Below are 13620 nucleotides of genomic sequence, written 5' to 3'. Positions count from 1 at the left end.
TAAACAATTTATTTTTTATTCACCAATTTTAAATGCCTCCTTTATCATATTTTAGGCATGTATATATTTAGCAGGGCTAGGACTCCTTCATGCATGGCTCTTCACACACACATCACACACACACAGACTCTTAATTTTATGTATTAATTTGAACATAATAGATATCTTTACAAATTAAATCCTCTCGTCCAAAAATATATTACGGTTTTTTCTTCTTTAGTGTTCATCAGCAAAATGTTATAGTTAGTGCACATGATATATCACTAATGCACATTTTTACTAAAATTATTCATACCTTTTTATAGATTTGTGCAATTATGAGTTTTTGTTGTTATTAGTGTTGGTCTGAAAGAAAATTACTATTTTTAAAAAATATTTTTGCTATATCATTTTATTTTATTTTTTAACTTTTAGGTTCGGGGTACATGTGCAGGTTTACTATATAGGTAAATTGCATGTCATAGGAGTTTGGTGCACAGATTATTTCATCACTCAGATAATAAGCATAGTACCCAATAGGTAGTTTTTTGTATCCTCTTCCTCATCCTACCCTCTACCCTCAAGTAGGCCTTAGTATCAGTTGTTCCCTTCTTTGTGTCCTTGTGTACTTGATGTTTAGTTCCCACGTATAAGTGAGAACATGTAGTATTTGGTTTTCTGTTCTTGCATTAGTTTGCTTAGGATAATGGCTTCCAGCTTCATCCATGTTGCTGCAAAGGACATAATCTTATTTTTCATGGCTGCATAGTATTCCAATATATATATACCACATCTTCTTTATCTAGTCTACGTCTGATGGGCATTGAGGTTGATTCCATGTCTTTGCTGTTGTGAGTAGTGTTGTGATGAGCATATGTGTGCATGTGTGCAAAGGACATGATCTTGTTACTTTTTGCTATATCATTTTAACTAAATATTTAATAATACTATTATTTTGCTAATATTTTATTTCCATTTTAAAATTGTATTGATCAAGTAATATTTAGAAGAATATTGTTTTCATTTTTCTTTTTAATTTTCAACAATTAGGGATTTTTAAAAATACTTTTATTACTATTTTTTACATTATTTTATTGTGATCAAGAGATATGTCTCATGCTATTTTACTGTTTACATAATAGAAATATTCGATGGATATATATAAATATTTTATGAACATAAATATGTAGTCTACAAGTGCTTGAAAACAAGAGACAGTCTTTTTTCAAAAACAAATAAACTGTTATGACCTTATTTGTTTCTGATTGACTCCAAAAGAGTTGGACTAAGTTGAAAACTGTTCATGTTAAAATACTGAGGACTCAAGCTTCTGTGCCTAGAAATCCGCTTAAGAGCAAATCAAAATAGCAAAAGGTTTCTGAAAACAACTTTAAAATAAATATATGTTCTTACAGATATTTATAAAATATTACAAAAGAAAAAATGTAAAAACGACATTACTTTTGGAAAAGTTTTCTTCATGGAATTAACCAAAGCTTCCTAAAATATGAAAATATGAATCTAATACATTTAGCCAACATTACCTTTTCTATTTCTGGTAAAATTTATACATGCACCTATGTTGCATGTGCATGTACAACATATTTAACTTTAATTTGGTTTTTAATATAATACACACAAATCTGTATTTTTTCCTCAAGTTAGTCTTTCAGAAACACTTTGAGCTCTCTTTTATACAACATATAGTTGGATTTTGTTTTTGTCTCAAACTAAGAGCTTACTATTGTTTTTATAAATGAGTTAAACTTATTTGCAATTACTGACAAAATTCATGTGTTTAATGGTACGAAATGACTTCTGGGCTAAGAAAACTCACAGGTTATTTCAATTGTTCCTAGTCACCTCATCCAACCAAATTAGACAAGTTAACAATCTTACCCTTTTTTATTGTAGTATTTTGTGTCATGACTTCTCAAGAGAAGACAGAAGAGTATCCTTTTGCAGATATATTTGATGAAGATGAAACTGAAAGGAATTTTTTGTTGTCCAAACCTGTTTGCTTTGTTGTATTTGGGAAACCAGTAAGTTATCTCTTATTATTTGGTATAATTTTTTTTATTTTTAAAATCACAATTTTCTAAGTTACCATATAAAAATAAAAACCACATATTGTGCTCATTTTTTGAGTGTCTGATAAGCTTTTATTATATGACTTAAAATCTGACATAATATTGGTTATAAATTCGTAACTATCTCTTGCACACATGCATACATATGCTCATCGCAACATTACTCACAACAGCAAAGACATGGAATCAACCTAAATGCCCATCAGTGGTAGATTAGATAAAGAAGATGTGGTACATATATACCATAATACTATGTTATATGTTATAATTGAGAAGGAACCCAGACTATATTTAAATTTGCTTTTATATTATGACAAAATTAACTTACCAAAACACTGCACATGACAACTGTTAGTAATGTGTAATCTGAGGTTATTTCAGACTTGATTTGCATATGAAACTTCCTTTGCAATTTGTTTTGAGGCTCTGTGGATATGTGAAGGTAGGACACCATCAAGATGAGCCAGGAGGTTCTCCTGTTAATATCTGAGATCCTGAGAGGCACCATGCCTCAGGCTTTACCTACAGCATGTTAGGGGACCTATGTGTTGACTTTCCACAAATCAGAAAGAAACCAAAATGGCTATTATAATAAAGTTTGCTTTTCTAGACATTTCTAGTAAGAAACTCTAGATAAAAGCTACTGACAGCCACTGAGCTGGTTGATTAAAGAGCCTCTCCAGAATAGCAGAGATTAAGAGCTAGATCCCATCCTTGACTTATTTTACATGGACCCTGGGACAGGTACCAATAAATGGTTTCAACAACTTTCACTATGTTTCTAAAAACATAATGGGTTTTAAAAAGTCAACAGTGAAAGCAACCAGACACAAATGTTACTTCATCAAAACGACCTTTTATCTTTAAAGTATGATACTTTCCAAAGATGTCAGTTAAGAAGGATCTTTTTGCTCATCAAAATTACTAAATGGAAGCCTGTCAAAACATTCATGATTATGAACTTTAGAAAGGAAATAAAATGATGACTCTCCAATATAATCACAATGATTTGTAATCAAAATTATAAAAATTGACAGTTAAAATTGTGCAGTACCATAATGGTATAGCTTCTTGATTTTAGGGCTATGTACTTAATATTAAAAAGTTTATTTATATTACTTTGGGAGATGTGGCATATGCAAAAATTAGTAAAGAAAAACTAAACTGTACGTATCTAGGGTCATTCTTCATTTTTTATGGGAAAAATTATAACATTGATGTAATAGTAACTAGCAATAGAATCTTTAAAAATTGCTGTATCTGTTTCAGTGGCAAGTAACTGTTCTATTGGGCTTTAAATAACATTTTTCTTTTTAAGGGTGTTGGGAAAACAACATTAGCCCGTTACATAACACAGGCATGGAAATGTATTCGTGTTGAAGGTAAATTTTATCTTTTTTCTCTAATATTTTATTATGAAAACTTTCAAATATTCATAAAATGGAGATAATTATACAGTGAATGCCCATATACTCACCATCTAGAGTCTGTGATTAACGTTTTGCTATATTTGCTTTATCACACATTTGTCCACCTATCAACCCAGTGAATATTATCTGCTTGGGTTTTTATTTATATTTAATTTAATTAATTATTATTTTTTTTTTTTTGTAGAGACATGGTCTTGCTTTGTTGCCCAGGCTGGTTTCAAACTCCTGGGCTCAAACAGTCTTCCCACCTTGGCGTCCCAAAGTACTAGATTACAGGTGTGAGCCACAACACCCGGCCCAATATTATTTTTATAACAGCATTATCAATCCAATAATGTTTTGCCCTTCTGTTTGTCCTAGTTTTGTTCATAGCATTTATGAAATGTCATCAACTCTATTCTACTACCTCCAATTCTCTAATTTCGTAATTTAGAACTGTTTGGGATATGTGTGTTTGGGTGCCTTTTTATGAAAGCTCAAATGAGATGGAACTCTCACAGCTTTTCTTAGGAACATTTTTCAGAACTTAATTGTCTTCAATGATAACTTTTATTTTTTATTTATAAATTTTCTTGCATTCTTTGCAATATATAAGAGAATGGGTTGATATCTTTATATATAAATATTCATTTAATTAATAAAACTATTTATGCCCTAATAGAAAAATAAGAAAAAGAATGAATAGGCAATTCATAAAAGTAGAAATAAAAATAAACAATATAAGAAAAAAGAGTTTAACATCATTCTAAGAACTGTTAATTAACATAACACTGGTCCATATTTGCCTATCAAATTGGCAGTGAATCTTTACAATTACTACAATCACTGTAGGTAAGGATGTTATGAAATGGGCATTCCACATGCTGTTAGTAAAGTTGCAATCTGGTACAATTTTTTTGGAGAACAATTTGTAATACATAACACACACACACACACAACTCTAAAAGTTTCTTCTTTCTTTGTTCAAAAAGTTTACTTCTAGGAAATCTTAAAGAATACCAAACATCCCATAGATTATTAATAAATAATGATATAACAACTCTCCTGGGTCCTCCCCTGGGTCATGCCCCTGTCATTCCTATCCCAGGATGTCCTCTATCAAGGAATGATACATTTCCTCTTTTAAAGGAAATAAATCATTGGAATTTCAGCCTCAAGTACCCTCTTTCTAATCAGTGTTTACCCATTTTAACATTTCTTGATTCATTTCCTTTTACACCATGTGCAAAAGTAGCAGGCTTTGGATGTAATTGTATGGTTATGAAAATCTGGATTAATTAATACCAGTGCATACTTTTGTAACTATACTTAATGATTTAGAAATCACTGTCATATATACCACCTGATTTCATCCTTACGTTCTATTGTACACTACACAGTACATATGCATCCAAGGTGCAGAGGTGTTTACGGAGTTAGCTCCCCCAGGATTCTTTATTTTTTTATTTTTTATTTTTATTTTGAGACACGCCCTCACTTTGTCATCCAGGCTGGAGTGCAGTGACATGATCACAGCTCTCTGCAAACTTGACCTCCTGGGCTCAAGTGATCACCCCACCTCAGCTTCCTGAGTAGCAGGGACTATAGGCATGCACCATAATGCCCTGCTAATTTTTTAACTTTTTGTAGAAATGTAGTCTCCCTATGTTGCCTAGGCTGGTCTCAAACTCCTGGGCTCAAGCAATCCTCCTGCCTTGAACTCCCAAAGTACTGGGATTGCAGACATGAGTCACCATGTTCGCTTCTCCAAGATTCTTAAGCTTAGTAAGTGGCAGAGACAAGTTCTCTATGGAAGACATTCTGCTGCTTCTGCTTTGGTTAGGCTTAAGTGACGTAATATGCATACATTTGCATTATAAATTATAAAGTGATGCACAAATGTTAATCTTTGTTACCAGTTACAAGACACTAGAATGTGTTTCTTATTTTGGTGATCTTAATATCAGTCTGTATTAATATTTTGAATTCATGTTTTAGCTTTGCCAATTTTAGAAGAACAGATTGCTGCTGAAACCGAATCAGGAGTTATGGTAAACAAACCTAAATTTCAAAGTAACTATGATTACAAAAAAAGCTCTGTATCATAGATATATTATACAGTAATGTACAATATCTATGCTTGTCCTTAGTTGCAATCAATGTTGATCAGCGGTCAAAGCATTCCAGATGAACTTGTCATAAAGCTAATGTTGGAGAAGCTCAACTCCCCAGAAGTCTGTCACTTTGGTATGTTTATTTTAATATATTTACAGCCCACAAAGCAGCCTTAAAACTCATGCTTTATCTGAGGCAAAAATAGTTTCTGGAGTTGCCCTTTCTTTTGCCTTAGCACAAGAATCTCATTATCTCTATTCAGTTGAGCAGCTCAGATGGTTTTATTTGCTTGTTTTTATTTCTCAGATTGTACATTTGTTTTAAAAATAAGTTTATATGACCCAATCTTCTTTAACATTGTGTTATCCAATAAAAGCATCAGAAATCTGCTGTGGTCCATCTTGCAGTACTGCTAACTCTGCTGACTGCTTCCTCATACACCTTGGGTTATATCGCTAAGTCCTGACAATGGCTTGGGTTGTCTGCATTAATCCACACTTAGAAGGCGGGAATGGGAAGTGGAATGCCACTATCTTACTGTTGAGCTCCAGATATTGTCAGGCTTCAGCCTGTTCTTCCAGTCTGCCCTCTGACTCTGGACCTGAAACCTCTCCTGGTACTCAAATGGATGCTGAGCAAGGGCTTTGGATCTAATTTTTCAAGACAAAGACCACTGAAGCTCAAAATGATTAAAAAGAAAAGAGCAAACTCTAATACCTCTGCAAAAGAAGAGGAGAAGAATAATGACAAGTTTGGGATAAAATCATCCACCTGAAATGGATTTACTGAATGAAAAAAGAAAAATTAAGAAAGTTGCTTTATATTCTTAGGAAGTTAGAAGAAGACATTGTAACTATTAATGCAGGAATAAAAATACAGGAAAGTAAAAACCATAACTGCCAAAGCAAATCAATGATGGAAGCAGCAAACGCAGCCTTGTCAAACTGTATTTACTGGTCTCTATCTATAGACAAAAAGATTCCTCTTCATATAGCTCATATGTATAGAGAGATGATACATAGAATGTCCCATATCCACATATGTAGACAGGTCTCTATATGGATATATGGGTTTTTATATATAATACATATATAGAGATTAATATATATGGATTATAAATACATTATAAGTAGATAAGGTTTCTCTGTAAACTATCTACCTATCTATCCACTTATTACCTATTTGTTCAGCAGTGATAAAGAGACTGAACGGCAAAATATCCAGAATATGGAAGGCTGGATAGGTAAAAAGGCAAACAGGAATCACAGAATTCCAAATTACGTCAATAAATGACCTCAGAAAACATAGTATTTGAAACAGATATGTATATAGGTAGGTAAGTAAATACCTATTTGTTAACCTCACCTCTTGAAAAACTTAAATTGGTTTACATGGCTACAAAAAAGATGACATAAATTATAAGTATTGGCAAAAGGAGAAAGAAAAAAAACAACACGAAGAAACTCAGTTGTGCCTCTCATGGTGTTCATAATGTTTTACAGTTGTTATTAGGAAATAGTTCAAACAAAAGTAGGGAGATTAGTATAAAGATGCTTCCACATTACCACTCAGGTTCAGCATATGTCCAAAACCAACTCTAGTCTAATCTCGTTTCATCTACACTTCTACTTACTCCCTTCTCTCAACCTATGTTATTTTGAAGCTAATCCATATCATATCAGTTCATCTGTATAATGTTCCATTTATATCTCTAAAAGATAAGGACACTTAAACCTATTACACATTACCATTATCACACCTAAAAAATTGTTATTCCTTGATATCATCTACTAGATTTCATTAATTACCTCATAGATATTTTTTAGTTGATTTTTTTTTGAAGCAGGATCTAACCAGGTTTCACATAGTACAAGTGATTAGTATGTCTCAAGTCTCTTTATCTATAAGTTTCCCCTACTTCTTTCTATCTTATTGTTTCTTCTCTGATGAAGAAAACAGGTCATTTGTCTTGTAGAGTTTCCCACATTCTGGATTTGGGTGATTACATTCCTCAGACCCCAGTACTTCCTGTATGCCGATACTTGTCCTAGGAGCTGGCAGAGGAAAAGTGATATAAATGGTTTCCTGAGTCTGGGGGCCACACCCTCACCATTTGGTTACAAGGCCACGTTCTAGGCATGCACAAATGAGCTCATTTAAAGGCTGCAGTGGAGATGGAACCTAAAGTGCCTTCTGCCCAGCCACCCCTTAACCCATCCTGTAGCATCCCACAGGAATTTTTTTAGAACCTAGCACTCTGCTAAATACAGTTTGAAAATCTTTGCCCAAATTCCCAGCAAGGCTTCTCATCCTGATGTTTGCTCTCAACCCGTAGCCTGGTAGAAGGTAGAAGCAAAATTGGAAGTGAAGGGTTTTCAAAACAGGGATATAAACTTGATTAGGTCAATAGATGCAGAAAAGGCCTTCGACAAAATTCAACAGCCCTTCATGCTAAAAACTCTCAATAAATTAGGTATACATGGTATGTATCTAATCATAATTAAGCTATTTATGACAAACCCACAGCCAATATCATACTGAATGGGCAAAAACTGGAAGCATTCCCTTTGAAAACTGGCACAAGACAGGGATGCCCTCTCTCACCACTCCTATTCAACATAGTGTTGGAAGTTCTGGCCAGGGCAGTCAGGCAGGAGAAAGAAATAAAGGGTATTCAATTCGGAAAAGAGGAAGTCAAATTGTCCCTGTTTGCAGATGACATGATTGTATACCTAGAAAACCCCATCGTCTCAGCCCAAAATCTCCTTAAGCTGATAAGCAACTTCAGCAAAGTCTCAGGATACAAAATCAATGTGCAAAAATCACAAGCATTCTTATACACCAATAACAGACAAACAGCCAAATCATGAGTGAACTCCCATTCACAATTGCTTCAAAGAGAATAAAATACCTAGGAATCCAACTTACAAGGGATATGAAGGACCTCTTCAAGGAGAACTACAAACCACTGCTCAATGAAATAAAAGAGGACACAAACAAATGCAAGAACATTCCATGCTCATGGATAGGAAGAATCAATATCGTGAAAATGGCCATACTGCCCAAGGTAATTTATAGATTCAATGCCATCCCCATCAAGCTACCAATGACTTTCTTCACAGAATTGGAAAAAAACTACTTTAAAGTTCATATGGAACCAAAAAAGAGCCTGCATTGCCAAGACAATCCTAAGCCAAAAGAACAAAGCTGGAGGCATCATGCTACCTGACTTCAAACTATACTACAAGGCTACAGTAACCAAAACAGCGTGGTACTGGTACCCAAACAGAGATATAGACCAGTCGAACAGAACAGAGCCCTCAGAAATAATACCACACATCTACAACTATCCGATCTTTGACAAATCTGACAAAAACAAGAAATGAGGAAAGGATTCCCTGTTCAACAAAATGGTACTGGGAAAACTGGCTAGCCATATGTAGAAAGCTGAAACTGGATCCCTTCCTTACACCTTGTACAAAAATTAATTCAAGATGGATTAAAGACTTAAGTGTTAGACCTAAAACCATAAAAACCCTAGAAGAAAACCTAGGCAGTACCATTCAGGACAGAGGCATGGGCAAGGACTTCATGTCTAAAATACCAAAAGCAATGGCAACAAAAGTCAAAATTGACAAATGAAATCTAATTAGACTAAAGAGCTTCTGCCCAGCAAAAGAAACTACCATCAGAGTGAACAGGCAACCTACAGAATGGGAGAAAATTTTTGCAACCTACTCATCTGACAAAGGGCTAATATCCAGAATCTACAAAGAACTCAAACAAATTTGCAAGAAAAACCCCATCAACAAGTGGGTAAAGGATATGAACAGACACTTCTCAAAAGAAGACATTTCTGCAGCCAACAGACACATGAAAAAATGCTCATCATCACTGGCCGTCCAAGAAATGCAAATAAAAACCACAATGAGATATCATCTCACACCAGTTAGAATGGCAATCATTAAAAAGTCAGGAAACAACAGGTGCTGGAGAGGATGTGGTGAAATAGGAACACTTTTACATTGTTGGTGGGACTGTAAACTAGTTCAACCATTGTGGAAGACTGTGACGATTCCTCAGGGATCTAGAACTAGAAATATCATTTGACCCAGCCATCCCATTACTGGGTATATAGCCAAAGGAATATAAATCATGCTGTTATAAAGACACATGCACACATATGTTTATTGTGGCACTACTCACAATAGCAAAGACTTGGAACCAACCCAGATGTCCAACAATGATAGACTGGATTAAGAAAATGTGGCACATATACATCATGCAATACTATGCAGCCATAAAAAATGATGAATTCATGTCCTTTGTAGGTACATGGATGAAACTGGAAACCATCATTCTCAGCAAACTATCACAAGGACAAAAAACCAAACACTGCATGTTCTCACTCATAGGTGGGAATTGAACAATGAGAACACTTGGACACAGGAAGGGGAACATCACACACTGGAGCCTGTTGTGGGATGGGGGAGAGGGGAGGGAAAGGATTAGGAGATATAGCTAATATAAATGACGAGTTAATGGGTGCAGCACACCAACATGGCACACATATACATACGTAACAAACCTGCACATTGTGCACATGTACCCTAGAACTTAAAGTATAATTAAAAATAAATAAAATAAAACAAAATAAAAATTAAGCAAATGACAACTAAAATAGTAACTTCAAAATGAGATTAATGGAATAAAATAACAAAGAGAATTAAAAAAAAAAAACAACTTGAGTGGGGGGCTGGGTGAGGATGGATAATTGATGACTCCAAAATCCCTGAAGAGATATGTGCACTTCCAGGGACATCACACAGCAGAGTATTGCCAAATTCATCTTAATTTTGTTTTATACTAGAGCCCTTTTAATAATTGGTGTTTCCATCACTATTTTAAAAGGGCCTACACGATCTATAATTATCTTTTCATTCACAATCTGTTGTGTTGTTTTGGCCCTTAGCCAAAATCAGCTTCTCGGAGCTATATCCTTACCCAAGAGAAACAGATAGAGTCAATATGTGGCATCCTAAAAGCTCACTGCTCCCTGCTTCTTGATTCTGGAAAATCTCGTTTTCCCCAGTGAATGAACAGCCCCAGTCTGGGCATTCCCTGCCCCGAGTATATCTTTATGAATAGTCTTGCAAGTCATTGGTCACCAATGTGTCCACTCATATCAGCCTGGTCTGAGGTCAGATGGGTAGAAGAGATGGCTGGACACAAGGCTACATCAGCCTGGCCAGAGGTCAGATGGGTAGCAGGGATGGCTGAACACAAAGCTACCTGATGTCTCTGAATCTGTCATCACTTCAATCTGAAAGCAGTAGTCTGCCATCTTCATTTGTATGGAAATAGAAAATGCCTTCTTCCCACTGTGCCAAGAAATGGTGGCAAAGTGATGGTATGGGCCTGAGACAAGTCAGTTTCCTCTGGGCAGTGGTCTGGACAGTCTTACAGTTTCTCATTGGTTGGGCTAATGAGAGCTGGGCAATGGCCTACAAAGCACCTACTCTGCCTATGATGGAACATGCAAAGTCTCCCAGCAAGGACTGGCTTGGGGTGCGCCACTCCTCCATCGTTAGTGTGGAAGGGCAAGGGCTTGGTAATGATCTCAAGGATATGTGGGGTGGGAGCGAGGAGTTCCTCATCTGTGCTTTCATCCTCACATGTCTCTGGAATTGGAAAGGTTGACACTGGGCTCAGTAGTTCTGGTCTGTTTAACAAGCAGTGTGTCCCTGGGATCTTCCAGAATTGGGACTAGAGGACTAATCTATTCCACTTTACATCTGCAATGGTGACACAAACTTAGATGACGTAATTATCTATCCCACACCTCCTCCCATAGATACACCCCTAGGCTCTGGAATGATAATACTAGACATCTCTCAGAGGGTAGAGCCCCACAATTCATAGCTCAGAACATTCAGGCAGCCCAAACAATGGCCTTTCAAGAGAGAGCTAGATCAATGGAAATTACTTATTCTTCTGCCATTTCCATCAGTAAAGAGACCAAGTATGAACATCATTCCAATATACATGTACACCAGAAGTTCAGCATTCCTGCAAACAGTTGCACGTGGAATGCCTGACAAGCTCTCCAGGCAGTGGCAGTGGCAGTGGCTGTAGGAACAGGAAGGTTTTGGCAAGCACAGCAAACAGTGCCAAGCATCTTTCTGTGATCCACTTATGATACACAGATGTTGGGAAGTATTACCAGCATAGGGAATGGCAGGGAGATATTGTTGCTTTTGCTTACAAGGCAAGGGCAAGGACTCTGGAGATAGATGGTCTCTGGAACTGTCTAACTTGGAGGAGTTAGCTGGCCAAGGTCTGAGTTCCATCCAGAGCTAGGCATGCAGTCCCCTTCAGTGTAGTACCTACCATCACAATGTGTCAGACCAGGAGTTAATGCCAGCCATCGTGTCCCAGAGGAGATACTGGTCAAAGTCTTAAAAACCAGTTCAAACATGTTGTTAAGTAGAAGCTAGACTCACAACAAGAGCAAAGATGCCAAACCAAATGAGGGTGGTGTGGAGCCAGAAAAGCAGAAAGAGAACAAGAAGAGGCAGGTAGAGAAAGGTCTGGCCCTATTCTTGAGACAGTGCAGGCAGTGTCTACATTTTTTTAGGGATGTACTGAGCTAATTTAATGAACCTCCAATAGGATAGATGCCTTGGGGATACCACGCTATGTTTAAGACAATAGCAGGAGCATGTAAGTAAGTCAAGTTGGACACTAAGGATCATAGCAAGACAAGAGGGAATCATACCTACAGTTCATATATCTAAAACAAAGATGACAAGGTCATGCTTTCTGCCTTTTTAAGTTAAGTTAGGTAGGATTGCTTCTCTGGATAGAGCCCAACACACTGTTAGCAGAAAGTAAAGTGATCAAAAAAGCTTAGGAGACATTGTGTATGCCTAAGCATTTAATTAGGTTTTGAATTAGCATGATGGTTCTTGGTCTTCTTCTTCTTTATTTTTTTTGAGACAGAGTCTCGCTCTGTTGCCCAGGCTGGAGTGCAGTGGTGCGATCTCGGCTAACTGCAACCTCTGCCTCCAGGGTTCAAGCGATTCTCCTGCCTCAGCCTCCCGAGTAGCTGGGATTACAAGCACCCGCCACTACGCTTGGCTAATTTTTGTATTTTTTTTTTTTAGTAGAGATGGGGTTTCATCATGTTGGCCAGGCTGGTCTTGAACGCCTGACCTTGTGATCCACCCTCCTCGGCCTCCGAAAGTGCTGGGATTACAGGCATGACCCACCACACCTGGCCTGGTCTTCTTTTTTAAAAATAAAAGATTGTGGCCTGATGTGGTAGCTCATGCCTGTAATCCCAGCACTTTGAGAGGCGAGGCAGGCGGATCACGAGATCGGGAGATCGAGACCATCCTGGCCAACATGGTGAAACCCTGTCTCTACTGAAAATACAAAAATTAGCCAGGCATGGTAGCATGCGCCTGTAGTCCCAGCTACTCAGGAGGCTGAGGCAGGAGAATCACTTGAACCCCGGAGGCGGAGGTTGCAGTGAGCCGAGACCACACCACTGCCCTCCAGCCTGGGTGACAGAACAAGATTCCGTCTCAAAATAAATAAATAAATAAAAATAAAAATAAAAGATTGTGATGAGCATGTTCTGAGGTGAGGAATTTTAAGTTTGTTTTACACACATTCATTCACTCGTCTATCAACAGGTGCTTGGTAACTTTTTTTATTATGCTATTCTAGGCATTGCATTAAGATAGTGGTTCTCAAACTTTTGGGGCACAAGACTCTCTTACACTAATAAGAATTGTTGAGGCTCCATAAGTTGTTGTGCTTACATGGGCTATATGTATTTATATTTACCATATTAGAAATTAAAACAGAGACTTTAAAAAATATCTGTTTAGAAATCATAAAACCATGACTTGTTAACATAAATTGCATATTTTATGAAAGATAATTTTTCAAAACAAAAAATTAGAAAAGTGGCATTGCTTTACATTTTCACAATCTCTTCAATGTCCAACTTAATAGAA

At 36.6% G+C, this 13620-nt stretch overlaps 1 protein-coding gene across 2 annotated transcripts in view; it reads left to right on the top strand.

The window, feature by feature from the left end:
- Positions 1-13620, top strand: part of AK9 (adenylate kinase 9) — a 199535-nt gene that overhangs the window by 13278 nt on the left and 172637 nt on the right. For both annotated transcript variants that reach the window (XM_057302574.2, XM_055114038.2), the window contains exons 2-5: positions 1894-2021; positions 3388-3451; positions 5477-5529; positions 5629-5725. In XM_057302574.2, coding sequence (XP_057158557.2) covers positions 1905-2021; positions 3388-3451; positions 5477-5529; positions 5629-5725 — 331 coding nt within the window. In that variant the 5' untranslated portion in view covers positions 1894-1904. The remainder of the gene's footprint in view (positions 1-1893; positions 2022-3387; positions 3452-5476; positions 5530-5628; positions 5726-13620) is intronic.

The sequence above is a fragment of the Pan paniscus genome, chromosome 5 (assembly GCF_029289425.2).
Source record: "Pan paniscus chromosome 5, NHGRI_mPanPan1-v2.0_pri, whole genome shotgun sequence".
In the NCBI taxonomy this organism is placed as follows: domain Eukaryota; kingdom Metazoa; phylum Chordata; class Mammalia; order Primates; family Hominidae; genus Pan; species Pan paniscus.
The sequence above is the reverse complement of the archived record's forward strand: the minus strand, read 5'-3'. Positions and strand labels throughout refer to the sequence as shown.